Here is a 27,226-nt window from a genome sequence, read left to right as displayed (position 1 = left end):
TCCAATAAATCACTAGGAAACTGGAAGTGGCACAGTGGCTCAAGCTGTATAGCTCTCACCTTGAACTGAAGAGCGTAGGGACAGCGACCAGGCCCTGAGTTTAAACCCCATGACCAACAAAAAACCCATGAATGAAATGAGAACAGAACAAACAGACCAGACTAACTGGCACTTGCAGAGTAGGAAGTAGCTCTGGACATATGGCTACTAATGGTTTTTCCTCATACTTAATGTGGGAGTTCTCTTGTTCACCCTTGGGCTCTATGTTTATTGTTGTTTGTTGTGGGGCTTGAATTCAAGGCTGGATTCTGTCCCTGAGCCTTTTTGAGCTCAAGGCTAGCACTCTGCCATTTGAGCCACAGCACCACTTCTGGGTTTTGAGTGGTTAATTGGAGATAAGGGTCTCACAGGGACTTTGCTGCCCAGGCTGGCTTCAAACCTCAGTCCTCAGATCTCAGCCCCCTGAGTAGCTAGGATTATAGTCGTGAGCCACCGGCGCCCAGTTAAGGGCTCCATAATTTTGTTACTTCTGACAAGGGAAAAGAAACTGGCAAGGATATACACCTACATAGAAGTTCCCATTCTATAAAACAGTACATGAGTACAAAGTGTCTGACACCATTGTCACCCATTGCTCCTAATGAATCCCTTCTCTCACTTCTTTTTAAAAATTGAGATTAGGCGATTCCATAAATTTCACATATTTCACAGTATTGTGGAATAGTGATACTTAAATGTCACAAACACATTTTAACCTTTACAAGGCAAAATTATCATTATCATGGTCTATAAGGTTTGTGAATTCTATGAGCTTTGACAATACAAATTATTTCTTCCACATCAGGTGATGATTACATTCTTTCCTTTTGCTTAGCGTAGGGGTTCCCTCTCCCTCTCATTCTTCCCTTACCATTGCTGTCATTCTTTGTCCAGTGTACCTGATGGTCCCCTTTGTTGTATGTTCTCTTTCCCACTTACTCTGTTCCTCCTCCTAGCTTCCTTCTGTTGTGTGCATATATCTACCATATATATGGTCAAGAACATGGAGTCATTTAGCAATGATACGACAAAGTGGGTGGCTGTCCTTTGTTTCTTGAGTCCTGTTTACTTTATCATATCTTCGTGGATTTTGGCTTTAACATCCACATATCGGGGAGACCATGTGCCATTTTTCTCTTTGTTCTTGGCTTACTTTGCTCAAAACAATTTGCTCTAGTTCCATCCATTTCCCTGCAAATGCCATTATTTTGTCCTTTTTAGTGGCTGTATAATATTCCATTGTATATAGGTACCACAACTTTTAGATACACTCATCAGTAGTGGGGCATCTGGGTTGTTTCCAAATCTTGGCTATTGGGTCACAACAACTTTAAGGCTATCTGAAGTTAATATTTGGAACCCTTAGAAATAATATTTAAGGGCCTGGAATGTGGCTTAGTGGTAGAGTGCTTGCCTAGCATGCATGAAGCCCTGGGTGTGATTCCTTAGTACTATATAAACAGAAAAGGTGGTGCCAGAAGGGGCACTGTGGCTCAAGTGGTAGAGTGCTAGCCTTGAGCAAAAAGAAGCTCAGGGACAAAGCCTAGGTCCTGAGTTCAAGCCCAGGACTGGCAAATATGTGTGTGTATACGTATACATATACATACATATATACATATATATATATATATATATTCTAATGTACATATACTTACATTTACAGTGTTAGTGAACGAGTTGTGAATTTACAGTTGCGGACATAAAAGGTCATCTTACTCTTTACAGTTTGCTAAAAAAAAAAATTTTTGTTTTTTGGCTATGCTGCGGATTTAACCCAGAGCCTCATAGATACTAGGCAAGTGCTTTACCACTGAGCTGTACTCCTAGCCCATCAGCTTTTTTTTTTTTTTTTTCCATCAGCTTTTTTTTGTTGTTGTTGGTTGTAGGGCTTGAACTCTGGGCCTGAGTGCTGTCCTTCAGCTCAAGGCTAGGGCTGTACCACTTGAGCCATAGCACCACTTGCGGTTTTCTGGTGGTTAGTTGGAGATCAGAGTCTCACAGACTTTCCTGCCCAGGCTGGATTTGAACTGCGATCCTCAGATCTCAGCCTCCTGTGTAGCAAGGGTTACAGGCATGAGTCACTAGAACCTCACTTCCCATCAGCATTTTTTTTTTTTTTTTTGGTCCTGTTGTGGGGCCTGAACTCTGGGCCTGGGCGCTGTCCCTCAGCTCTTCAGCTCAAGGCTAGCGCTCTACCACTTGAGCCACAGCACCACTTCCGGCTTTTTTCTTTTTTCTTATGTGGTGCTGAGGAATCAAACCCAGGGCCTCATGCATGCAAGGCAAGCGTTCTACCACTGAGCCACCTTCCCAGCCCCCCATCAGCATTTTTTTTTTTTATTGTTTGGTTTTGGGTCCGGTCATGGGGCCTGAACTCTGGGCCTGGGCACTGTCCCTTAGCTCTTCAGCTCAAGGCGAGTGCTCTACTACTTGAGCCACAGCGCCACTTCCGGCTTTTTTCTTTTTGCTTATGTGGTGCTGAGGAATCGAACCCAGGGCCTCATGCATACAAGGCAAGCGCTCTACCGCTGAGCCACCTTCCCAGCCCCATCCCATCAGCATTTTTTAACCTTCCTAATACATTAAACCAAACACAAAACAAACTCACCTTTTAAAATTAACATTTCAACATTGATGATTTGCTCCCTAATGTGAAATTATACATAGCATAAAGAAAAAAAATACTGTTTCAAGTTGTAACTCTAAACATCCTAATACTTCTCTTTCTTTTTGAGAATAAATGGTTTATATCAAGACTACGCAATCACTTGGGTGAGGCACCTCTTTTTTTTTTTTTTTTTTTTTTTTTGGTCTTTTCTTTTTTGGTACTGGAGATCGAACCCAGGCAATGCAAGCGCATTGCCACTGAGCTACATCCCAGCCCTTGGGTGAGGCACCTCTTAAGGAACATTTCTTCCTCTTTTTTGGGGGGGGGGGCAGGGGTCCAGTCGTGGGGCCTGAACTCGGCCTGGGTGCTGTCCCTCAGCTCTTCAGCTCAAGGCTAGCGCTCTACCGCTTGAGCCACAGCGCCACTTCCGGCTTTTTTCTTATGTGGTGCTTAGGAATTGAACCAGGGCCTCAGGCATGCAAGGCAAGCGCTCTACCACTGAGCCACCTTCCCAGACAGCCCCTTAATGAACATTTTATGGTCAGCTTTACCATCCTGCCTTTCTGTCCTTTCTTCTTAGCTATATCTTTTATTTATTATCTTCAAAGGATTCGTCCAGCAAAGCTTTGTTCAGTTCAGTGAATATACTAAATTTTATGGTGAGCCTTTTTGGGTGGTTTTGTGTTACGCTTTTTTTCCCATGCCCTCACCATTATTTCAATTTCCCTTTCCTTTAGGCGAAGGCATGCCATACACAGTAGTGACTCCACTTCATCTTCCTCTTCTGAAGATGAGCAACAATTTGAGAGACGAAGAAAAAGAAGCCGTAATAGAGCTATCAATAGGTAACTGCCATATTGTTGATTTTTTTAAAATACTAGTGGGCTTTTTTTTAAGGTTTGAGAGATGTTGAACAAATAGAAAGCAACTTTAGGGCTAGGAATGTAGCTTAGTGGTAGCGTGCTTGCGTAGCATGCATGAAGTACTTCAATTCCTCAGTAACACATAAACAGAAACAGCCAGCCACTGTGGCTCAAGTGGTAAAATGCTAACCTTGAGCAAAAGAAGCTCAGAGACAATGCCTAGGTCCTGAGTTGAAGACCCAGGACTGGCAAAATAAAATAAATGAGAAAGCAACTTTCATTTTTTCACTTACAAAAAGAGTAAGCTAGTCTAGGAAACTAGTTATATATTCTTTATTGAGAAGATAGTTGTAGATAAGAACTCTGGTAGATGAAATATTTTGCTAAGAAGTATTAAAAGACGAGAATTTAATAACTTAAAACATGTGAAACACCTTCAGCACACCATCTGACAGATGGTAAATACTGTGTGAGATATGACCATTCTAATGTATATTGGTATTGTCTGAATTACTTTACGATTCTTTGGCATGTCGAGTATTTTCATTTGGTTGTATATATTTAATAGTAGAGCTTTGGGTTTAAATACTTAAGTTTCATGCTTATGAAGAAAATGGGGGGGGGGGGCTGGGAATGAGACTTAGTGGTAGAGTGCTTGCCTAGTATACTTGAAGCCCTGGGTTCTATTCCTCAGTACCACATATACAGAAAAAGCCGGAGGTGGTGCTGTGGCTCAAGTGATAGACTGCTAATCTTGAGCAAAAAAAGCTCAAGGACAATGCTCAAACCCGGAATTCAAGCCCTAGTACTGGCAAAAGAAAACAAGGAAATTGAAATACATAATCTCAAAATTGTTCTAGTCAAGGTTAAATGTTTTTTTAATTAGAAAAATAATTTAACATGGAACTTGGGGAGGAAGGCAAGTTAATAGGGTTTGAACTCAGGACATCACGCTTGCTTGGCTTGTTCATTCAGCCAGCACTAGCACTTGAGCTATCCCTCCAGCCTGGCTTTTTGCTGGTTTTGAAGATAGAGTATCAGACTTTTCTCCCTAGACTGGCTTCTAGCCATGATCCTCTAGATCTCAGCCTCTTGAGTAGCTAGGATTATATACATGACCCACTGGCACCATCTTAATGCATAAAAAACTAGATCTGTCACCAAGAAGTTTAACCTTCCTTTCCATTTCTGATAAGTTTCTGTGAATTACAAAAGAGCAATTTTATTATTTGTGAAGTGTTATTCCAGACAGGGTAACTAATTTTTTTTTTTTAACTAGATGCCTCCCACTAAATTGTAAAATATTTTTAAATAGATGCCTCCCACTCAATTTTCGGAAAGATGAAGTAAGAGGAATTTATAAAGATCGAATGAAAATTGGAGCAAGCCTTGCTGATGTCGATCCAATGCAACTGGATTCTTCAGTGAGTAGGACTTCTTGTTTCATTTTAGATTTAAAGTTAAAAAAGGAGCCAAATGTTTGTTCTTATCAGAAACTTTCTGCATACATTTTTAAAAAATCTTGGGGCCACAACTAAGAAACTGTCAATTCACTATGTATGAGTTGGTATATTTAAAAACAGGATAGAATTTTGACTCTAAAATCTAAAATTGTCAATGTTTTCTTCTGTTACCAGGTACGATTTGATAGTGTTGGTGGCCTCTCTAACCATATTGCAGCACTAAAAGAGATGGTAGTGTTTCCATTACTCTATCCAGAAGTCTTTGAAAAATTCAAAATTCAACCCCCAAGGTAATCCAGTTATCTTTTTAGTTTTAGCCATAATCTGTGCTCTGCTATTGTGCTGTGGATGTTCTTACACCTTCACTCATTAGTTTTGGATATATGTGAAAGTATGCCAGTACTGGAGCTTGAACTCAGTACCTGGACTCTGCCCCTTAGCTGGTCTTTGCTGGTCTTGGGGCTAGAACTCAGGGCCTGGGTGCTGTCCTTTGGTGTTCAAGGCTAGTGCTCTACCACTTGAGCCATAGCACTACTTTGGGCGATTTCTGAGAAGCTTATTGGCAATGAGAGTCTCACAGACTTTCATGCCCTGGCTGGCTTTGAACTGCGGTCCTTAGATCTCAGCATCCTGAGTAGCTAGGATTACAGGCATGAGCCACTGGCTCCTGACTTAGCTTTTTATTCAAGTCTGCACTCTATACCATTTGTAGTCTCAGCCTCCTGAGTAGCTAGGATTACAGGTGTAAGTGACGCCTCACTTGGTTGTATATTTTTTAACTGAAATGTGTAACATTATTTTACAGAGGTTGCCTGTTTTATGGTCCACCCGGAACTGGAAAAACTCTGGTTGCTAGAGCACTTGCCAATGAGTGCAGTCAAGGGGATAAAAGAGTCGCATTTTTCATGAGGAAAGGAGCTGACTGTCTAAGTAAATGGGTAGGGGAGTCTGAAAGACAGCTGCGATTGCTATTTGATCAGGTACGATGTTCTGTAATCTGTGTACATGGAAGTGTAAGGATTAGATAACATTTTCATTTTGTCACTTTTTGTAGAAATAAATTGAAAAATTACGCCATACACATAGTCTTTCCAAATTATTCTCTTATTTGTCAAGATAATACTGGCAAACAGTGAACAGCTTGATAGTAAGATGGAAAAAGAATAATGAATCCGTGTTTTTTAGTCTTAGGTCTCTTATCTAGTTGAGAGTAGTCTCTTAGTGAAGCAGTAGTAGTGAATTATGTCTCAACCTGGAGATGTAATTCTGATTTACTGAATGTAGTTCTGCCTTACACAGGCTTTCAGTTTCACATCCAGATTGTATTGACAGCATATTATGAAATAATACATTCTGCTCTGTTGTAACACTCTGCTGAAAATGTCTTTAAAGCTGTTTTAAGATCTCTCTGAGGTTCCTATTATTTTTGTCTTTACCAGAGTAGATGGGGAGGGAAACCCAAAAGTATAGCATCTGGATAAGAAATGGTTTTCCATTCTGATATAAAGAAACTATGTCAATGTTGTCTAGTCTCCGTCTCTAACTCTTTACTAGATATTTTTATATGTGTCCTAGTAATTAGCAATATAAAATCTAAAGTATATAACCAGTGGGGTATGGGCTTTGGGAGTGTCTAGTTAAAAATGCAAAGAAAGCTGGGTGCTTATGGCTCGTGCCTGTAAATCCTAGCTACTCAGGAGACTGAGATCTGGGGATTGCAGTTCAAAGCCAACCTGGGCAGGAAAGGTCCGTGAGACTGTTTATCTCCAGAAGTGCACTGTGGCTCAAGTGGTAGAGTACTCGCCTTGAACTGAAGATGAAGAGCTCAGGGACAGCACCCAGGCCCTGAGTTCAAGCCCCATGATCAGCCCCCCCCCAAAAAAAAAAAAAATTCAAAGAAAAAACAGTTATTATAATTTATTATAAGTCCTGAAAACACATTTCTTGGAATTTAGGTTTAAATTTGTAAGTTGTAAAAATTTTATGAGTGAGCTCCTGATGAGTAAGTTTAAATGAAAGTAGATTGCAGTGGTATATATACAGATATATAAATTATGTTTGACTGAACTGGATTAAACTGGTTTGTGTTAATGTGACATCCTTGAATCTTTATGATAACATGTGACCATTGGACCTGTTTTCTAGGCCTATCAAATGCGCCCATCAATTATTTTCTTCGATGAGATAGATGGCCTGGCTCCAGTGCGGTCAAGCAGGCAAGATCAGATTCACAGGTAGTACTTCATTGCCATTTTAAATATTTGTGTTATTAATAATAATTTTCCCTTTTAGTAATAAAACCCTAAAATAATCATAGCAAAAGTGGACCTGTTCTGAGAATTGGTATGTTCTAAGACAGTTTTTAAATGCTGGTTACAAAAGACTTCTTCATGGAACAAATGAATACCCACAAACTAGTTGAGGTCTGACATAGAAAATGAGTGAGCCAGGACAGTGGTGAGAATACAGCTGTGGTGAGGAATGTGGCTGTGTCCTGTAGCCAGAGCACAGCCAGTTATTTCTAGCTCCAGCCTTTTCTTGATATGTAGAAAATAAAACTTGAGAAATAGTATAAAATTGAGAAAGAAAGTCTATCTGTTTTGTTACCAGAATTTAGGACTTTTCATTCTCATTCATCTTTTTACTCAAAGCCAGTTCTCTGTCTACCACTTGAACCATACCTGGTTCTGGCTTTTTTGCTGGTTAATTGGCGAATCTTGAGGACTTTTCTACCCAGGCTGGTTTTGAACCACAATCCTCAGATCTCAGCCACCTGGGTAAGCTAGGAATATAAATATAAGCCACCAGTCCCCAGCCTGTGCTCAATTTTTTTTTTTTTTGCTTTAGTCAATTTTTAGATAGGACCTTGCACTTTAGCTTGGGATTTGCCTGGAACCTCAATTCTCCTACCTATGCTTCCTAGTTGGTTGAAATGGGTTCTTGCTTTTTGCCCTGGTGTACTCAAACTACAGTACAAATCTCTGGTACATATTACTGAATGATATGTTGATATATTTATCATACTACTGAATGATATAGTCCATGCTCACAGTACTAATCTCTTTTTTTACTTTTAGTTCCATTGTTTCTACCCTGTTAGCTCTCATGGATGGTTTGGACAGCAGAGGAGAAGTTGTGGTCATTGGTGCTACCAACAGACTAGATTCCATAGACCCTGCTTTACGGAGGCCTGGACGCTTTGACAGAGAATTTCTTTTTAACCTCCCTGATAAAGACGTAAGAATTAGCAGCATTCACATTTTGATTATGTTGCTTTGTATCTTTAATAAGTCAGTAACAATGAAAATTTGAAAATCCTTGACTCAAATGGGGTTGTTTATTTTCTTCAAGTATAATGCCCTCCAAATTACTCAAAATTAATTTAAAAAGATTAATTGTACTTATTTTTTTTTTTTTATGTGGTACCAAGGAATTGAACCCAGGCCCTCATGCATGCTAGACAAGCATTCTACCACCAAGTCACATTCCTAGCTCCTCTTAAAATTAACTTAACTTGCTGTGTTGTTGGTTTTGCTTCCATGACTTTAATGAACTACAAAATGGCAGCATTTTGTCAGCGTTGGCATTTTCCTGAAAATTGTCATATAATTATAATTCTAACAAGTTACATTAAAGCAGTGTAAAGTTTTGAGAACCTTGGAAGAAAATTTGGGTTGAGCTGTCAATACTCCTTCATAATTGTTACTGTGATCTAGAATGAACAATATTTCAGTAGTAATTTTTTGTTTTTATTTATGATTAATATAATTTGGGTGCTGTAAGCACAAACCTGTTTAAAAGGGAAACTGATTTTTTTTAGTTCTTAAATATGTCTTGTTTTCTCAATGTTATCATGTCACTCTTCTGTTTATGTTAGTATTAAAATATTTAGATAATTTAAATTAGTTAAGTTGAAATTATTGTAATTTGAGTAATACCTTACTATTAGGTCCAAAAACTTAAAAAATTGTCTTTATTCATAGGCTCGGAAAGAGATTCTAAAGATTCACACAAGGGATTGGAATCCCAGACCACTGGACATGTTTCTAGAAGAATTAGCAGAAAACTGTGTTGGTAAACAATTGTTTTATGTAGTTAAATGTTGTATTCCTTTCAAGGATAGAACAAGTTTTAGTCTTGCAAAGTTATGTTTAAGAAAATACAATATTAGCTAGACATTGTGACATGTAAGCCCATCACTTGGCAGACAAGGCAGGAGGATCACAAGTTCAGGGCCAGCCTGTATGACATAGTGAGACTTTGTTTCAAAGAAACAGATAATCAGGTGTCAGTGGCTCATGCCTGTAATCTTAGCTACTTAATTGGTTGAGATCTGAGGGTGGCAGTTTGAAGCCAGTCTGGATAGACAAATTAACCAGCAAAAAGTTGGACCTAGAGGGGTGGCTCAGAGTGTGCGGCTTTGAATTTATGTTCCAGTACTGTCACACACAAAAACCTGATATAAGATCATGTTTGTTTCGTACCTCTATTTGTGGCATTTCTTTATCACCAAAGTGTGGATGTTTAATACATATTTTGTTTGACATTGGCCATTGGGGAAATTAAAGAACAATATTGACAGTAATAGTAACCACCCTTTAGTGACCAATTATATTTCTAAGTTACCTGAAATTTCCTATGTGATTTCATGCAGTTTTCACAGTAGTTCTGTGAATTAGCATGATTTTCAGATGAAAGAACACATACAACTTCCTCAAAGATCACATAGTAAATGACAAACTAGAAGATGGACTTAGTCTAATATGAAAAAAAAAAACTAGCTTTTAATTATGCCTTTCTTCATGCTTGCATATTTCACTCAAGTTGATTAATTTGATGTTGGCTTCTTGAGTAAAGAGACATTTCCGTCTTCTTACTCCTAAATATTTTGTTACTAAATAGCTAAGTTGAATTTTAATTTTCTTTTAACCCTCACTGTGTTGAGTTTTTTAGTTTATTGACTTTTTTTTTGTTTTTGTTTCCTGGATGCTTTGGACAGGATACTGTGGTGCAGATATTAAGTCAATATGTGCTGAAGCTGCTTTATGTGCTCTTCGTCGACGCTACCCACAGATCTATACCACTAGTGAGAAACTACAGTTGGACCTCTCTTCAATTAATATCTCAGCTAAGGATTTTGAGGTAGCCATGCAAAAGATGATACCAGCCTCCCAGAGAGCTGTGACATCACCCGGGCAGGCTTTGTCTGCCATCGTGAAACCTCTCCTGCACAGTACTGTCCACAAGATCTTAGAGGCCCTACAGAGAGTATTTCCACATGCAAAAATTGGAGCAAATAAAACATTAGACTCAGGTATAAACTGGGGTTCACCACTAGAAGTTAATTTGCATAAACAGTAAATCTAATTTTTGTTTGTTTTTGTCAGTTATGGGGCTTGTACTCTAGGCCTGGGCGCTGTCCCTCAGCTCTTGAGCTCAAGGTGAGCACTCTATGACTTGAGCCACAGAGCCACTTTGGTTTTCTGGTTGTTTATTAGAGATAAGAATCTGGGACTTTCCTGCCCCAGCTGGCTTTGAACCAAGATCCTCAGATCTCTCAGCCTCCTGAGTAGCTAGGATTACAGGTGTGAGCCACCAGTGCCCGGCCTAATTTTTTTTATACTTTCTCTTTTCAGAGAAACATTTAATTAACCCTTGTTAATTAAACATTAATATTTATGACTGAACAAAACAAGGTTATATTTATGTGAGACCTTTGATGGAAATTTATTTTACACTTGGTATTTCAGGTTTGGGATGCACTTTTATTGTATTTACTTGATAATTGGAACTACAAAATTTTTTTTCCCCCTTGGTCAGTCTTGGGGTTTGAACTCTTGGCCTGGGCGCTGTCCCTCAGCTCTTCAGCTCAAGGCTAGCACTCTACCACTTGAGCCACAGCGCCACTTCCGGCTTTTTTCTTTTTGCTTATGTGGTGCTGAGGAATCAAACCCAGGGCCTCAGGCATGCAAGGCAAGCACTCTACCACTGAGCCACCTTCCCAGCCCGTATTTTTGATTCTTAAAGATGTTTCTGTGAAATACTTGCTGATACGTATAATGAAAAGTTACAAACATGGTTTTCCGTTCTATAGGTGTTTCTTGTCCATTGCTAGAAAGTGATTTGGCATACAGCGATGATGATGTTCCATCAGTATATGAAAATGGACTTTCTCAAAAATCCTATAAGGCCAAAGACAATTTTAATTTTCTTCATTTGAATAGGTATGTTTTTTGCGGAAATGAGTATTTTAGTGTGTGAATTCACTAAAATAAGTGAGATTTGGTTGACAAGGTTAAGGTATTTAACCAGTTTGTTTTTTATTTAAAAGATCAGAAATGTGTTGTTTCAGTTGTCCCTATATAAAAGTAATTCTAAAAATCCATGGAGACAATTGTTACCAGAAACTATTGAAAGGTGTTATCATGACTGTCTTATTATATAGTTAAGACTTAGGAAGATTTATAATTGGTTAGTGAAAACATTTAAACTGATATTCTAAGACATAGCCTATTATTCTTTCAGAAATGCCTGCTACCAACCTATGTCTTTTCGTCCAAGAATGCTGATAGTGGGGGAACCAGGATTTGGGCAGGGTTCACACTTGGCACCAGCTGTCATCCATGCTTTGGAAAAATTTACTGTATATACATTAGACATTCCTGTTCTTTTTGGAGTCAGTGCCATATCTCCTGAAGAAACATGTGCCCAAGTAAGTTTGTAGTTGGTTACATAAGCCATAAGATAAAGTCTTCCCAGAGACGAAAGTCTTGAATTACATTACTCTTTGCATTATCTTATTAAAGGATTTCTGAATTGGTTGACAAGGTTAAAAGTTAATTATGCATAATAACTATGCATAATTCTGCCTCAAAAAAGAACTATTCATAAGTGCTAAGTCATTAAAGAGTATAGGTTTAAGCACTATGCTTAATATCTATGACCTTAAGGAAGTTACTAAATTGCTGTGTCTCATTTTCCTCATTTGCAAATGAAGATAATTAAATGAGTAAAGTACTTTAAGCAATGACTGTTCTTTATTGAGTACTAAGTAGTTCTACTGTTGCTGAATTTATACTTAAATATTTTTTGTTGTTATTGTTGGTCATGAATTTGAACTCAAGACCTGGGCACTGTCCCTGAGCTCCTTTGCTCAAGGCCTAGTGCTCTACCACTTAGAGCCATAGTGCCACTTCCAGTTTTTGAGAGGTTAATTGGAGATAGAGTCTTCCCAGACTTTTCTGCCCAGGCTGTCTTTGAACCGAGATCCCAGATCTCAACCTCCTGAGTAGCTAGGATTATAGGAACAAGACACCAGTGTCTGACTCTTAATTTCTTTTTCTTTTTCTTGTCTGTTGTGTGGCTTGAACTCTGGGCCTGGGCGCTGTCCCTGCACTCTTCAGCTCAAGGCAAGCACTCTACTGCTTGAACCACTGTGCCACTTCTGGTTTTCTACTGGTTTATTGGAGATAAAGTCTCATGTATTTTCCTGCCTGGGCTGGCTTTGAACTGTGATCCTCAGATCTCAGCCTCCTGAGTAGCTAGGATTATAGGCATGAGCTATTGGCGCCCAGCTTAATTTCTTTTTATATAAACTTTTTTTTTTTTTTTTCGGTCAGTCATGGGGCTTGAACTCTGGGCCTGGGCACTGTCCCTCAGCTCTTCAGCTCAAGGAGAGTACTCTTCTACTTGAGCCACAGCATCACTTCCGGTTTTCTGGTAGTTTATTGGAGATAAGAGTTTCACAGACTTTCCTGTCCCTGGCTGGCTTTGAACAGCGATCCTCAGATCTCAGCCTCCTGAATAGCTAGGATTACAGGTGTGAGCCACTAGCACCCGGCTTTTTAATAAACTTTTAAAAAAAGTATTTGTTTAACTACAGTGGAATAGTCTCTTATATTTCTTAAGCTATTTTCTAGCTGCTTGGAGCAATTGTTTTTCCAAAAATGAATTTAACTAAATACTTAAGTTTATAGAGCTGGGAAGGTGGCTTAGCAGTAGAGTGTTTGCCTACCATGCATGAAGCCCTGGGTTCAATTCCTCAGTACCACATAAACAGTAAAAGCCAGAAATGGTGCTGTGACTCAAGTGGTAGAATACTAGCCCTGAGCAAAAGGAGCTCAGGGACAGTGCCTAGGCCCTGAGTTCAAGCCCCAGGACTGGCAAAAACAAAAAAAAAGCTTACAGGATTTAGGGGAAGAATTGTTTAAAAACTTAAAGGGTTTCATATGATAATTGTAGAAAGTTAAAACTTTTTTCACACTACTAATACCAATGTACTGATGTGTTTTTCTTATACTTTTTATAGATGATTCGTGAAGCGAAGAGAACAGCACCAAGTATAGTGTACATTCCACACATCCATTTGTGGTGGGATATAGTTGGACTAACTCTCAAAGCCACATTTACTACATTATTACAGAATATTCCTTCATTTGCCCCAGTTTTACTACTTGCAACTTCTGACAAACCCCATTCTGCTCTGCCAGAAGAGGTAATTTGTGGGGGAGGAAGAATTATTGTCCTTTGAAAAGAGTTATTAAGGCCATGCGTGGTAGTGTACAACTATAATCCCAGCACTTGGGAGTCAAGGGCTAGAAAATTATAAATCTGAAGTCATCTGTAGCTGCATAGTGAATTCTAATCCTGCTTAAGGTACATGATGAAACCTGTCTCAAAAAGTCAAGAATAGAAAAAAATTATTTGTATCAAAGTAATTTACTTTAAAATTTACAAGCAAGAAGTGAGCAAAATGATAAAGAAAATGCTCCTTCGCCCCCATCCCTCCCCCCCCACCCCCCCATGCCAGCACTGGGGCTCAAACTCAGGGTCTCATTCTTGCTCAGCCTGTTTTACTTACAGTTGGTACTCTACCACTTGAGACACTGTCCAGTTCCAGCTTTTTGCTGGTTTATTGGAGATAGTTTCTCAAGGGAAAAAAAAAAGTTTCTCAGATTTATCTGCCCAAGCTGGCTTTGAACCATAATCCTCAGACTTCAGTTTCCTGAGTAGCTGGAATTACAGATGTGAGCTGCCAGCAGGACTGGCAGGAAAATATTTTCTTAACAGTATACTATTGTTAATTATTTGGCCTATGTGCTTATAAGGTGAGATGTAGGTGTATAGTAAGGAAAATTTATGAATTGTTTCATGAAAAGGTATTATTTAATGTATACTGTTCTGCTTTGTTTGCTTATCAGTCTGTCTTCTGGCTGTGTATATAACTTGGTGGTGGACCACATGCTTTTAAGTACTGAATGCCTCTTTCATTGTCTTGAGGTATTATAATTTATCAAGCCACAACCTTATTGATAGGTTTTGGCTGTTTTCCATATTTTTTCTGAGCTACTATAGTGAGCATTCTTGTTATTTTTTTTGTTTTTTAATATTATTTTATAGTAAAGTTGCTGTATAGAGAGGTTACAGTTACATGAATAAGTTAATGAGTACATTTCTCATCAAACAGTGTACCCCCTCCTTTGTTTTTCTCCTATCTCTTCCCTCCACCATCTCCCCCATTCTGCCCCCCCAGAAGTTGTAAAGTTCATTTCCAACATAGTGTCTCGTGAGTATCATTGTTGCAATAGGTCATCCAGTCCTGGGGCTTGAACTCAGGGCCTGAGCACTATCCTAAGCTTCATTTGCTCAAGGCTAGCACTCTACCACTTGAGCCACAGTGCCACTTCCAGCATTTTGTTTGAGGAGTCAATCCCAGGGTTTCATGCATGCTAGCCAAGCACTCTACACTAAGCCACATTCTCAGCTAACATCTTTGTTTTTTAATAAACTTTATTTCATGGTTTTTAGCTTTAAGCTGATGGAAGAGTATACACTTTCCTTTTCCTTTTTTCCTTTTTTTTTTTTGGTGGGGGAGGATAACTGGTTCTGCTTGAACTCAGGGCCTGGACACTCTGTCCCTGAGCTTTTATGCTCAAGGCTAGCACTGTACCACTTCAGCCACAGCTCCATTTCTTGCTTTTGGGTGGCTAGTTGGAGGTAAGTCTCAAACTTTTCTACCCTGGCTGGCTTCAAGCCATAATCCTCAAATCTCAGCCTCCTGAGTAGCTAGGATTACAGGCATAAGTCATTGGTGTCCAGTTTGCATTTACAATTTTAATATACTCAAGTACTTATACAGTATAAAAGCTACTGACAGTAAGAAAACATTCATGCTTTTTCTGGCTAGGATACTCTTCTTGCTTGATCTTGGTCTTTCTTGATCTCCCTTTCTTAGTTACAACAACAGATTTTGTACCCATTGCTTTGTTTTCCATTCCCTGACATTTTTGTTCACTATCTACCATTTGTTATTAATCTGTCTTAGTAGATTGCACAGTTTATGAAGTCATGAACTTGTATATGTACAGAGGAGTATATAGTAGTCAATTCATAGACTTCTGTGTGGTTTTTTTATGATAGTTTCCTCTTGTTTTCATTTTAATTTTTTAAAAGATACAGTTTTGCTATGTCATTCAAGCCAGCCCAACCCCAATCTCCTGAGCTTGAGCCCATCTACCTCAGCCTCCCAAATAGCTAGATCTATAGGCACATGCTATTCTCAGCTTGCATATTTTCTTTTTTTTTTTTTTTGTCAGTCATGGGGCTTGTACTCTGGGCCTAGGCACTGTCCCTCAGCTCTTCAGCTCAAGGCTAGCATTTTGTCACTTGAGCTACAGCGCCACTTCCGGTTTTCTGGTGGTTTTATTGGAGATAAGAGTCTCGCGGTCTTTCCTGCCTGGGCTGGCTTTGAACCGTGATCCTCAGATCTCAGCCTCCCTAAGTAGCTAGGATTACAGGCATGAGCCACCAGTGCCTGGTTATATTTTCTTTTTTCTTTTTTCTTTTTTTTGGGGGGGGGGTCTAGTTGTGGGGCCTGAACTCTGGGCCTGGGCACTGTCCCTCAGCTCTTCAGCTCAAGGCTAGCGCTCTACCACTTGAGCCACAGCGCCACTTCCAGCTTTTTTCTTTTTGCTTATGTGGTGCTGAGGAATCGAACCCAGTGCCTCATGCATGCAAGGCAAGCACTGTACCACTGAGCCACCTTCCCAGTCCCTATATTTTCTTTTAAAGAATTAAATGAATGGTTTTTTTTCCATATCAACAAAATTGGTTTGCAATTTTAGAACATTAGTAGAAAGATTCAGACACTAAAGAAATATGTTTTTAGTACTCTTAAGCATGGTTGTAGGCACTGAGATTGTAATAGTAAATAAACAAAAACTCTTGCTTCCCCCCTCATTTGTTAAAATAGTGGGTTATATTATGCCATCTTCATATATAAGATATGTGTTCTTCCTTACTTGAAGAGAGAGAAAGAAATGTATTAAAAATTACTTGTGCTGGACTCCTGTGGCTTAGATTTCAGCCTCCTGAGTAGCTAGGATCATAGTTCAGAGCTAGCCCAAGAAGGAAAGTCCATAAGACTTACCTCCAGTTAATTACCAGAAAACTGGAAGTGGTGTTATGACTCAAAAAAGTGCTAGAGCACTAGCTTTGAGTGAAAGAGCTCAGGGACAATGTCCAGGCCTCAAGTTTAAGCCCCATGACCAACCAAAAATAAATACTTGTTATGGGGGAAAACTTTGTTATGAACTTTTACAACAAACTAGGTAAAGTCAGTGTTAAACAGAATAACTATGGTCTTGATAAGATAATCTCTGAACACACAAAAATAGTGAAAAACAGTCTGGGCACTAAAGGCTCATTTCTATATTCCCAGCTTCTCAAGAGGCTAAGATCTGAGATCAAGGTTCAGAACAAAACAAAATAGTCCCAAGAGATTCAAGTGGTGGAGTACCAGCCATAAAGAAAACATCAAGTGCAGGTTGAGGCCCAGAGTTAAGCCATAGTACTGACACAGGAAAAAATAGGACCTGAAGGTCTGGGAAGGTGGCTCAGTGGTAGAGTGCTTGCGTCACATGCATGAGGCCCTAGGTTCAACTCCTTAGCACCACATAAACAGAAAAGGCTGGAAGTGTCGCTGTTGCTCAAGTGCTAGAATGCTAGCCATGAGCTGAAGTGCTTAGGGACAGCACCCAAGCCCAGAGTTAAAGCCCCACAACCGACCAGAAAAAAAATGACCTGAAAAAGTAAGATGGAAGAAAGTCCCTGGCTAGAGGCCCTGAGGCAGTACTGGGTCTGCAAGAAGGCCAGCATTGCTAGTATAGAGTATGTAAGAAAGGCAGGGTAAGAGGCCAGGGAGTTATCAAGGGACCAGATGATGTCTCTGGCTTTGTTTAAATAATTGATAGTGAAACCTTAAAGTTTAATAAGCAAGGAGAGATGATCACTGAGTATATATATTATAGCCTCTGAGTGGAGTGGGTAAGTTTCTGGTCTAATTATCTAGTTCTTTAAAAAAAAAAAATGTTCAAAGGTGACCAGATTAACTCCCTCTCTTGCTTTCCCCCTCATTTGTTAAAATAGTGGGTTATATTATGCCATCTTCATATATAAGATACGTGTTCTTCAGTAGTATTCATTACCCATTATTCTCTCTGTCTCCTCTTCCTTTGTTATCTTCCTTCATACACTCCTAGGAATACATATAGATTAGGCTTAATTGTACACATGAGAGAAAATATGTGATAATTGTCTTCCCAAACCTAGCTGATTTTGCTTAACATCTCCAAATATATCCATTTTCATACAGATGAAATAATTTCATTCTTTATGGCTGAAAAAAACTCCATTATTTCTATGTACCATATGTTCTTTTTCAATTCATCAGTTGGGCACTTTGACTGATTCCATATCTTTGCTATAATGAATAACACTGCAATAAACAGAATGTATCTTACATTCCTTCAGATACATGTCCAAGAGTGGAGTTATTAGATCATATGGTAGGTAGGTCTGTTTTTAAGGAACTGCCAGACTGATTTCCATAGTGTTTGCAGTAGTGTGTACTACTACTACCCACAGTGTACAAGGATTTCTTCCCCCCAAACCCTTGTTAACAACTTTTGAGTTTGTCTTTGATGATAGCCATTCTGACTAGGGTGAGATGAAATATCAATGTCATTTTTTTATTTTCACAGAGCCGAGAAAAGCCTGTTAGACCATCTCTTTAAAGAAAATGTTAGGGCTAGGAAGGTGGCTCAGTGGTAGAGTGCTTGCCTCGCATGCATGAGGCCCCAGGTTCGATTCCTCAGTGCCACATAAACAGAAAAGGCCAGAAATGCTGTTGTGGCTCAACTGGTAGAGCACTAGCCTTGAGCTGAAGAGCTTAGGGACAGCTCCCAGACCCAGAGTTCAAGCCCTACGACCAACAACAACAAGAAAAAAGTGTTAGACCCTCTCTGCAAAGAGCAGAGCTGGAAGCATGGTATAAAATGCAAGCCACGCCAACATGAGGCCCTGAGTTCAAACCCTAGTTTGACCACAGAAGCTCTTTTTTTTTTGGTCGGTTGTGGGGCTTGAACTCTGGGTTCTGTTGTCCCTGAGCTCTTCAGCTCAAGGAGAGAGTGCTACCACTTGAGCTACAGCGCCACTTCTGGTTTTCTGGTGGTTTATTGGAGGTAAGAGTTTCACAGACCTTTCCTGCCTGGGCTGGCTTTGAACTGCGATCCTCAGATCTCAGCCTCCTGAGTAGCTAGGATTACAGGTGTTGAGCCACTGGCAGCCGGCTCACAGAAGCTCTTGATAGCCAGAGATACTGAGCATTTCTTTGTGTGTCTATTGACCATTTGTACTTTTTTGAGAATTGTCTGTTCATTTCATTTGCCCATTAATTGACTTGTTGCTTTTGAGGTCCTTCTGTATTCTGATTATTAATTCCTTGTCAAATGAGTAGCAAAGATTGTCTTTAGGGTATCTTTTCATTTTAGTGATTGTTTTTGCTTGTTTTGCAAGTTTTGCTTTCTAATTTCTAGACTCTTCCTTACAGCCTTTCCTATATGTGGATATACCACTATTTTGAAACACTTTTACGCAATTTTGTTAGCTGTGACTCTCTTTAAAAGTTCAGTTTAGTTTGATGATCTCAATTCTTCAGCTCTTATTTGTTTCCCAGATAGCATATATAGCCTCTCTAGTATCTCTTTGAAATGACAGCTGTGTTTTTGAATACTTCTTTTTTGTTCATTTTCATTTCCATTCTGACACAATCATCTTTACTCTAAACATTTCTTTTATGATATGACATGTGTTAAAATTATTAATAATATAGACATTTATTTGTTGCTCACCTCTCACTAGGCTGGTAATAGATTGGCATGTCTTCTCTATGCCCTGTAGTCATTCAAACATGGTGAGAGAGTTTCTCATTTTCATTATGTCACTTTCCAGGTTTCTTTCATTCCAGCCTGCTGAAAAGACTGCCTCTTGCATGTGTCTGATCTGGAAGGTGGTGTATATCGTTTCCTGTCGACATTCCTTTGGCTAAACCTTAATCCTATGGCCATACCTTACTACAGAGGAGGCTAGGAAATAGAACACAGCATTGTGCTCAAAGGAGAATTGTGGTAATAGTAGGCTCTGCTACATATCACAACTTAGTTATATTTTCTATAAAATTCTTAAAATTTTGTCTTATCTTGAATGTCTTAATTTTACTTTTAATTTTTTCTTTGTGTATATGTGTGTCTGTCTCCATACTGGGGCTTGAACTCCTGGCCACAAGCTCTTACATGGCTTTTCCCTCTGATGACTGATACTCTACCATTATTTGGGCCGCTCTAACCATTTAATACATACCTCCATTCTAGCTTTTTGCTGGTTAATTGGAAATAAGAGTCTCTCAGACTTGTCTGTCTGGGCTGGCTTTGAACCACAATTCTCAGATCTTAGTTAGGATTGTAGACGAGCCATTGCCTCCTGGCTTCTATTTTTATAAGGCCCTAGTCAGAAACAAATGAAGTATACCAGCAGTGTTCTGATTAGCACAGATTTCAAAATTGCTACTTATTAGCCGTATGATATCATTGTCTTACTATTAGTCACCATCAGTTAGATCTTCATTACTCATCTTGAGGCTTGAAGTAAACAATCAGTTTGTACTTTTTTTTTTTTTTTTTTTGGTCGGTCATGGGGCTTGAACTCGGCCTGGGCGCTGTCCATCAGCTCTTCAGCTCAAGACTGTTGCTCTACCACTTGAGCCACAGCATCACTTCTGGTTTTCTGAGTGGTTTATTGGAGATAAGAGTCTCACGTACTTTCCAGCCTGGGCTGGCTTTGAACCGTGATCCTGAGATCTCAGCCTCCTGAGTAGCTAGGATTACAGGTGTGAGCCACAACTGGCGCCCAGCCTCAGTTTGTACTTTTGGTAACAACAGTAGCTGAATTTCTCTGGTGCATATAAAGTGGTTGAAAAAAATAACTGATTTGATCTTAGAAAACTTGAGACTAAAAATTGTGTATTAAAAGGTGTGTTTTGTTTTGTGGTACTGAGCCTCAAACCTGGGGCCCTTGTATGCTAACTACATATGAGCTCTAAGCGATACCTCTAGCAAAAAGATTTAAAAAAAAAAAAAAAGAGTAACTTCTTTAGATCTTTTCTTTTCCTTTCCTTTCCTTTCCTTTTCTTTTCTTCTTTTTTTTTTTTTCTTTTCTTTTCTTTTTTGTTGTTGGTCATGGAGCTTGAACTCGGCCTGGGAGCTGTCCCTGATCTCTTCAGCTCTACCACTTGAGCCACAGTGCCATGGACTCCTGTCTGGGCTGGCTTTCAACTGCAGTCAGTGCTCAGATTTCAGCCTCCTGAGTAGCTATGATTACAGGTGTGAACCACTGGTGCCCGGCTTCTTTAGATCATTTCTTTGGGTCATTTCCTAACATAATTATATACTGTATGAGGGAAAACATCTGAATACCACACTGGCATAGGGCAGGGTGAAAGGACACAGATGAAGAGTTGCTTTTTTTTTTTTTTTAATGAATAATCTAGATGGTTGCCCTGTAGTCTTTAATAATTCAGTGGAACTGTCTATATGCCATTGAACTATAATTTATATGAAGGATAGTATATGTTCTATTATTAGCTACTTCACAACAGTTGTGTATATGCCTAAACACTGTTGGGTTCTCACAACTTAGTATAGAAAGTTGAGAAAGATCATATCAATGTATTAGAAATGCCTATGAATCCATGAAAGACAAAGCTGTGGGATGCAATTTAAAAACAACCGTAATTCAGAGCATGTGCATGTATTTGAAAGCTAGAAGCTATTTCTTGGTCTGAGTTGGTACTAGAAAGAACTTCAAAGAGTCCTTTGACAACTGTGAATACTGCTTTCTTCATTTCTAGTGAGGATTTTCCTCCTTTACAGCAATATCTTATACATGACTGCTGATATCAGCAGAAAAGGGGAATCCTATTACCAGAAGACAAACTACTGGTACATTTGCTGCCAATGTAAGTTAGTTTTTTTCCATAATTAATGGAGTCAGAAACCATAATAAACTAAAATATTACCTACATACAATGAAAAATTTCGAAGGCAGAGATGAGCTTCTAAGTAAAGCATTTGAGGAAAGATAACCACATAGATGATCATGCTTTTGTATTATAAATAGACTATGTAACAAAGAATCAATTGGAGATAAAATAACCCTCATAGCAAAGAAAATAAAAACCCCTATAGGGCTTGAAAGGAGGAGAGATGAGATGAATACATGGATAAAAGTGAGGTAGAAGACTTGAAGCAAAGTGAAACTTCTCACATTTTTCTCTCATAATACATGTATCTAACACAAAAAGAATAGGAAGTGTGTGTGTGTGTAACTTACAGGCCAACAGAAAAGAAAAGCCAAGTACAAATTCCAATGAAAATCTCAAGAATATCTAAGTGGATTCTAAAACTTAGTATAGAGGAAAAAAGTTTTTTTAACATTTAAAAATAATTTGGACAGTGAGAAAGATGTTGACTCACCAGATATTAAAGTACACCACACTAGAGTAATTAAAACTGGTGTTTGGCCAAAAAAGATTCTCAGGAATGATGGTGTACATAGTAATTTAGTAAAAATGCAGACTATCAATTACATTGGAACAAAAAGAGGAAAGATTTTATGAAGTTAGAGAAAAAAACATTTTCATAGTTGTCAGCTTATTTCTGTTGCTTAAACAAACAGCTTATATTAACAATTTACAAAACATTTTTCAGCTCTAGGGGCTGGGAGGACTCTGAAAGGCTGGAAGATCAAGATACTGAAACAGGTTAATTGTCTGCTTCTAAGATAGTGCCTTATTACTTATATCTTCACTGTGTGTCTAAATGCTAAAAGGGTTAAAAAGTGGCCTGGTCAGATCTTCTGTAAGACACTTCGCTAATCACTTTCTAAACATTCTATCTCTTAATAGTTTAGTATTGGAGATTAGGTTTCCATATGAATTTAGGGAAGGATATAGCATTGAAAACATAGTGATAATTGTGGTGCTTAGATGGCTCTACAAGGCAGAAAATGCCTATCTATCAAAAAAAAAAAACCCTAAACAAAGTATAAAAGAAACATACTAGCTATAAAAATGTAAAAAATTAATGCTTGCAAAGTTACAAAGGTTTGTTTTGAAACATCATTTTAGGTCTATTGTAGCTTATTTTTTTTCTTTTCTGGTGTATATTAAAATATATAACAAAGCGGGGTGCCAGTGGCTCATGCTTGTAATCCTAGCTACTCAGGAAGCTGAGGATCACAGTGCAAAGCCAGCCTGAGCAGGAAAGTCTGTGAAACTCTTCAATTAACCACCAGAAAACTGGAAGTGGCACTGTGGCTCAAGTGGTAGAGTGCTAGCCTTGAGCTGAAGAGCTGAGGGACAGTGCCCAGGCCCAAAGTTCAGGCCCGACCCTATGACAAAAAAAATTTTTTTTTAAATTTAAAAATATGTATAAATATAATAAAATAATATTTACTATTTAACCATAGCATGCAATTCATTGCCATTAGCTACATTTAGAAGGTTGAATAACTATCACTACCACTTCTGAACTTACTCAAAATCATCTTCCCCAGTAATGTTTCCTGTCTGTAATAGATTTCTGTCTGTTCTAGTACCTGATAGTATTTGTCTTTCATTTCTAGCTTATTTCATTTAATACAATTTCAAGATTCACTCAGGCTATATCCTAAATCCAAGTTTTGGTCCTTTTTAGGCTAAATAATATTCCATTCTTTGTATATCCTGCATTTTGTCTGTTTGGTGATGAACATTTGAGTTGTTTCCACCTCTTGATTTTTTGAATAATGTTGCTGTGATTATTACAGATATCTTTGAATTACTGCCTTCGGTTCTTTGGAACATACTCTAAGAAATGGAATTGTTGAGGTTCATAGTTATTTAATGTTATCTTTTGAGTAACCACCATATAGTTTTCCAAAGGATCTGCATCATTTTGCCTTCCTGAAAGCAGTCTGCCTGGTTTCCAATTTGTCCATATCCTTACCACATTATTTTTTAGTTTTTGTTCTTTTTTTTTTTTTGCCAGTTCTGGTGTTTGAACTCAGAGCCTGGGCAGTGTCCCTGAGCTTTGCTCAAGGCTAGCAATCTACCACTTGAGTCATAGTGCCATTTCCAGCTTTTTCTGTGTATGTGGTACTGAGGAATTGAACCCAGTGCTTCATGCATGCTAGGGGAGCACTCTACCCTGAGCCATATTCCCAGCCCTAGCCTTTGTTCTTTTTTTAACATTGACTCATACACATGCATCATATCTCACTTTGGGTTATGAAAGTTAATCTCAACAAATGTATGTGTGCATGTGTGAGTGTGTGCATGTGTGAGCTGGGGCTTAAAATTGGAGTCTTTGCACTGTCCCTCAGCTTTCTCTGCTTAAAGCTAGTTCTTTAGCTTCTGGCTTCGGGTGGTTACTTGAAGTTTAGAATCTCATGGGGAAAAAATTTTCATGGACTTTTCCTACCCAGGATAGCTTTGAACTGCCATCCTCAGTTCTGTTTCTTGAGTAGATAGAATTAAAAGCATGAGTCATCAACATTCAGCTCTGCCCAAACCCTTTAAATATAATAAAATCATGCCAGTCAACTGTATTCCTGAATCTTTAGAGAAAACCCTGTGTTGGGGCTGGTAAGGTGGCTCAGTGGTAGAGCGCTTGCCTTGCATGCATGAGACACTGGGCTCGATTCCTCAGCACCACATAAGCAGGGGAAAAAAAGCCGGAAGTGTCGATGTGGCTCAACCGGTAGAGCGCTAGCCTTGAGCTAAAGAACTGAAAGACAGCACCCAGGCCCAGAGTTCAGGTTCAGACCCCATGACCGGAGACCCCCCCCCACACCCCCCAGCCCCGGCAAAGAAAAAAGAAGATCCTGTGTTGTTACTAATCCGTTACACACATAGTTTGTACCTAAATCCAGCATGCTTTAAAAGACTTAGATTAAGAAAGTTGTTGCTGCTGGGCACTGGTGGCTCACATCTGTAATCCTAGCTACTCAGGAGGCTGAGATCTGAGGATCATGGTTCAAAGCCAGCCTGGGCAGGAAAATCCAGAAAAGTCAGTGAGACTCTTACCTCCAATTAACCAACAGAAAACCAGAAGTGGTACATGGTTCAAGTGTTAGAGTGCTCACCTTGAGCTGAAGAGCTGAGGGACAGCACCCAGACCCAGAGTTCAAGCCCTATGACGGGACAAAAAAAAAAAAGCTGTTGCTTTTCTAATACCTGGTTTATTGGAGGGAAACCACAATGAAAACTGTAGTTGCTTATGCTGTGACTTAAAAAATAATTATTTGACATATAAAACCAATTTGTTATCATTATGTCAGTATAAATGATAAAAATAACATCCAATACATGTTAACAATTTCATTAAAAATTTAATCTATTGCACTAAATGATTGATAACCTCATTGTGTGTTTGTGTATGTTACATATAGGTATATATGATAGGTTTTGCATTTGTTTTCTCTAAGGTGCAAGAATTGTTCATCCATGATTATGGAGAGGTTTTTAATGTCCAGTTACCAGGTAAAGAAGAACGAACAAAGTTTTTTGAAGATTTAATTCTCAAACAAGCTGCCAAACCTCCTATATCGAAAAAGAAAGCAGGTTAGTCACCTGTGTAAAAGTTAACAATGTGTGTGTCATGTGCATGCACACATATATATGCCCATTCTGGAGCTTGAACTTTGGGCCTGGGGGCTGTTGCTGAGCTTTCTTTTTTATATTTTTTTCATGATCATGGGGCTTAAACTCAGGGCTGGGGACACTGTCTCTGAGCTTTTGTGCTCAAGACTAGTAGTTTACCACTTCGAGTTACCGTGACAATGGAGTTTTCTGGTGGCTAATTGAAGGTAAGTGTTTCAAGGACTTTGCTGCCTGGGCTGGCTTTGAACCATGATCCTCAGATCTCAGCCTCCTGAGTAGCTAGGATTACAGGTGTGAGCCAGCAGTGCCTGGCTGTGTGTGTGTGTGTGTGTGTGTGTGTGTGTGTGTGTGTCCTGGGGCTTTAACTAGGGCCTGAGCACTGTCCCTGAGTTGCTTTTACTCAAAGATAGCAATCTACCACTTGAGCCACCATCCCACTTCTGCCAAGTCTTATGGTCATGGATAGGGACTTTTCTACCCATGCTGGCTTTAAACCTAGATTCTCAGATCTCAGCCTCCTCAGTAGCTAGGATTAGGCGTGAGCCATGGAGTCTAGCTTTGCTGAGCTTTTTTGCTCAAAGCTAGCACTTTACCACTTGAGCCACAGCTCCACTTCCAGCTTTTTGGTGGTAAATTGGAGATAAAAATCTCAAGGATTTCCTGCCTGGGCTGGCTTTGAACCATAATCCTTAAATCTCAGCCTCTTAAATAACTAGAATTACAGGCATGAGCAACCAAGTACCCAGCCCATAATAGTAAGATTGGGATATCCAATATCACAAGCTCAAAATTTCAGTAATGTGGTGATCTATCAGCTGCTTTAAAAAAGCTATTTTTCACTGGGTGCCAGTGGCTCATGCCTACAATCCTAGATACTCAGGAGGCTGAGATCTGAGGATTGTGGTTCAAAGCCAGCCCGGGCAGGAAAGTCTGTGAGACTCTTAGCTGAGGTACAGCACCCAGGTCCAGAGTTCAAGTCCAATGACCAACCAAAAAAAAAAAAAAAAAAAATGAATTTTTCCTGTTAAAATGAATTGAAATTCTTTTTCATTTTTAAATATGTATGTATCTATATATTTTTTTAAATTTTTATTTTTTTGTTGTCGTGGGGCTTGAACTCTGGGCATAGGGCGCTATCCCAGTTTACCAGTTTATCTTGATCAGTGTCATGTTCATGTTCTTTTGGGGGGGGGGGTCTGGTCATGGGGCCTGAACTCTGGGCCTGGGTGCTGTTCCTCAGCTCTTCAGCTCAAGGCTAGCGCTCTACCACTTGAGCCATAGCACCACTTCTGGCTTTTTTCTTTTTGCTTATGTGGTGCTGAGGAATCAAACCCAGGCCCAGGAATCAAACCAGTGCATGCAAGGCAAGCACTCTACCACTGAGCCACCTTCCCAGCCCATGTTTATATTCTTGATAATGGCTATTCTTAATGAGATAAGATGAAATTTCAGCATTTTAAATTTGCATTTCCTTGGGGCTGGGAAGGTGGCTCAGTGGTAGAGCGCTTGCCTTGCATGCAGGAGGCCCTGGGTTCGATTCCTCAGCACCACATATGCAGGGAAAAAAAAAGCCGGAAGTGGCGCTGTGGTTCAAATGGTAGAGTGCTAGCCTTGAGCTGAAGAGCTGAGGGACAGCACCCAGGCCCAGAGTTCAGGCTCCATGACCAGACTCCCCCCAAAAAATAAAAAATTTGCATTTCCTTTATAGCCAGAAAGATAGAGCATTTCCTTTTATGTTTGTTGGTCATTCTTAATTCTTCGGAGAAATCTTTTACCTCCTTTTAGCCATAACACCAGTTGGGTTTTTGAATAGTTATTTGGAGGTAAGAGCTTCACAAACTTTCCTGCCTGGGCTGGCTACAAACTGTGATCCTTAGATCTCAGCCTCCTGAGTAGCTAAATCTATAGGTGTGAGCCACCAACGGCTTGTATTGAAGTTTTGTTTTTTGTTGGTTGGTTGGTCATAGGGCTTGAACTCTGGGCTTGGGCACTGTCCATGCGCTCTTCAGCTCAAGGAGAGCACTCTACCACTTGAGCCACAGTGGCACTTCCAGTTTTCTAGTGGTTTGTTGGAGATAAGAGTCTCATGGACTTTCCTGCCCGGGCTGGCTTTGAACCATGATCCTCAGATCTCAGCCTCCTGAGTAGCTAGGATTACAGGCATGAGCTACTGGTGCCTGGCTTGCAGTGAAGTTCTTAAGGCACACAAAGTGTTTGG

At 39.4% G+C, this 27,226-nt stretch overlaps 1 protein-coding gene across 2 annotated transcripts in view; it reads left to right on the top strand.

Annotated features, from left to right (window-relative positions):
* The window catches only part of Atad2 (ATPase family AAA domain containing 2), a 64,378-nt gene that overhangs the window by 19,810 nt on the left and 17,342 nt on the right, over positions 1–27,226 (top strand). For both annotated transcript variants that reach the window (XM_069991357.1, XM_069991356.1), the window contains exons 9-20: positions 3,385–3,492; positions 4,826–4,934; positions 5,148–5,263; positions 5,779–5,953; positions 7,119–7,207; positions 8,051–8,210; positions 8,957–9,047; positions 9,973–10,287; positions 11,068–11,197; positions 11,499–11,685; positions 13,282–13,467; positions 24,834–24,969. In XM_069991357.1, the coding sequence (XP_069847458.1) occupies positions 3,385–3,492; positions 4,826–4,934; positions 5,148–5,263; positions 5,779–5,953; positions 7,119–7,207; positions 8,051–8,210; positions 8,957–9,047; positions 9,973–10,287; positions 11,068–11,197; positions 11,499–11,685; positions 13,282–13,467; positions 24,834–24,969 (1,802 nt within the window). The remainder of the gene's footprint in view (positions 1–3,384; positions 3,493–4,825; positions 4,935–5,147; positions 5,264–5,778; positions 5,954–7,118; positions 7,208–8,050; positions 8,211–8,956; positions 9,048–9,972; positions 10,288–11,067; positions 11,198–11,498; positions 11,686–13,281; positions 13,468–24,833; positions 24,970–27,226) is intronic.

Source organism: Dipodomys merriami, unplaced genomic scaffold (assembly GCF_024711535.1).
Source record: "Dipodomys merriami isolate MVZ:Mamm:240054 unplaced genomic scaffold, mDipMer1.0.p SCAF_4, whole genome shotgun sequence".
In the NCBI taxonomy this organism is placed as follows: Eukaryota; Metazoa; Chordata; class Mammalia; order Rodentia; family Heteromyidae; genus Dipodomys; species Dipodomys merriami.
Note: the sequence above shows the minus strand (reverse complement) of the source record. Positions and strands in the feature narration are given on the sequence as shown.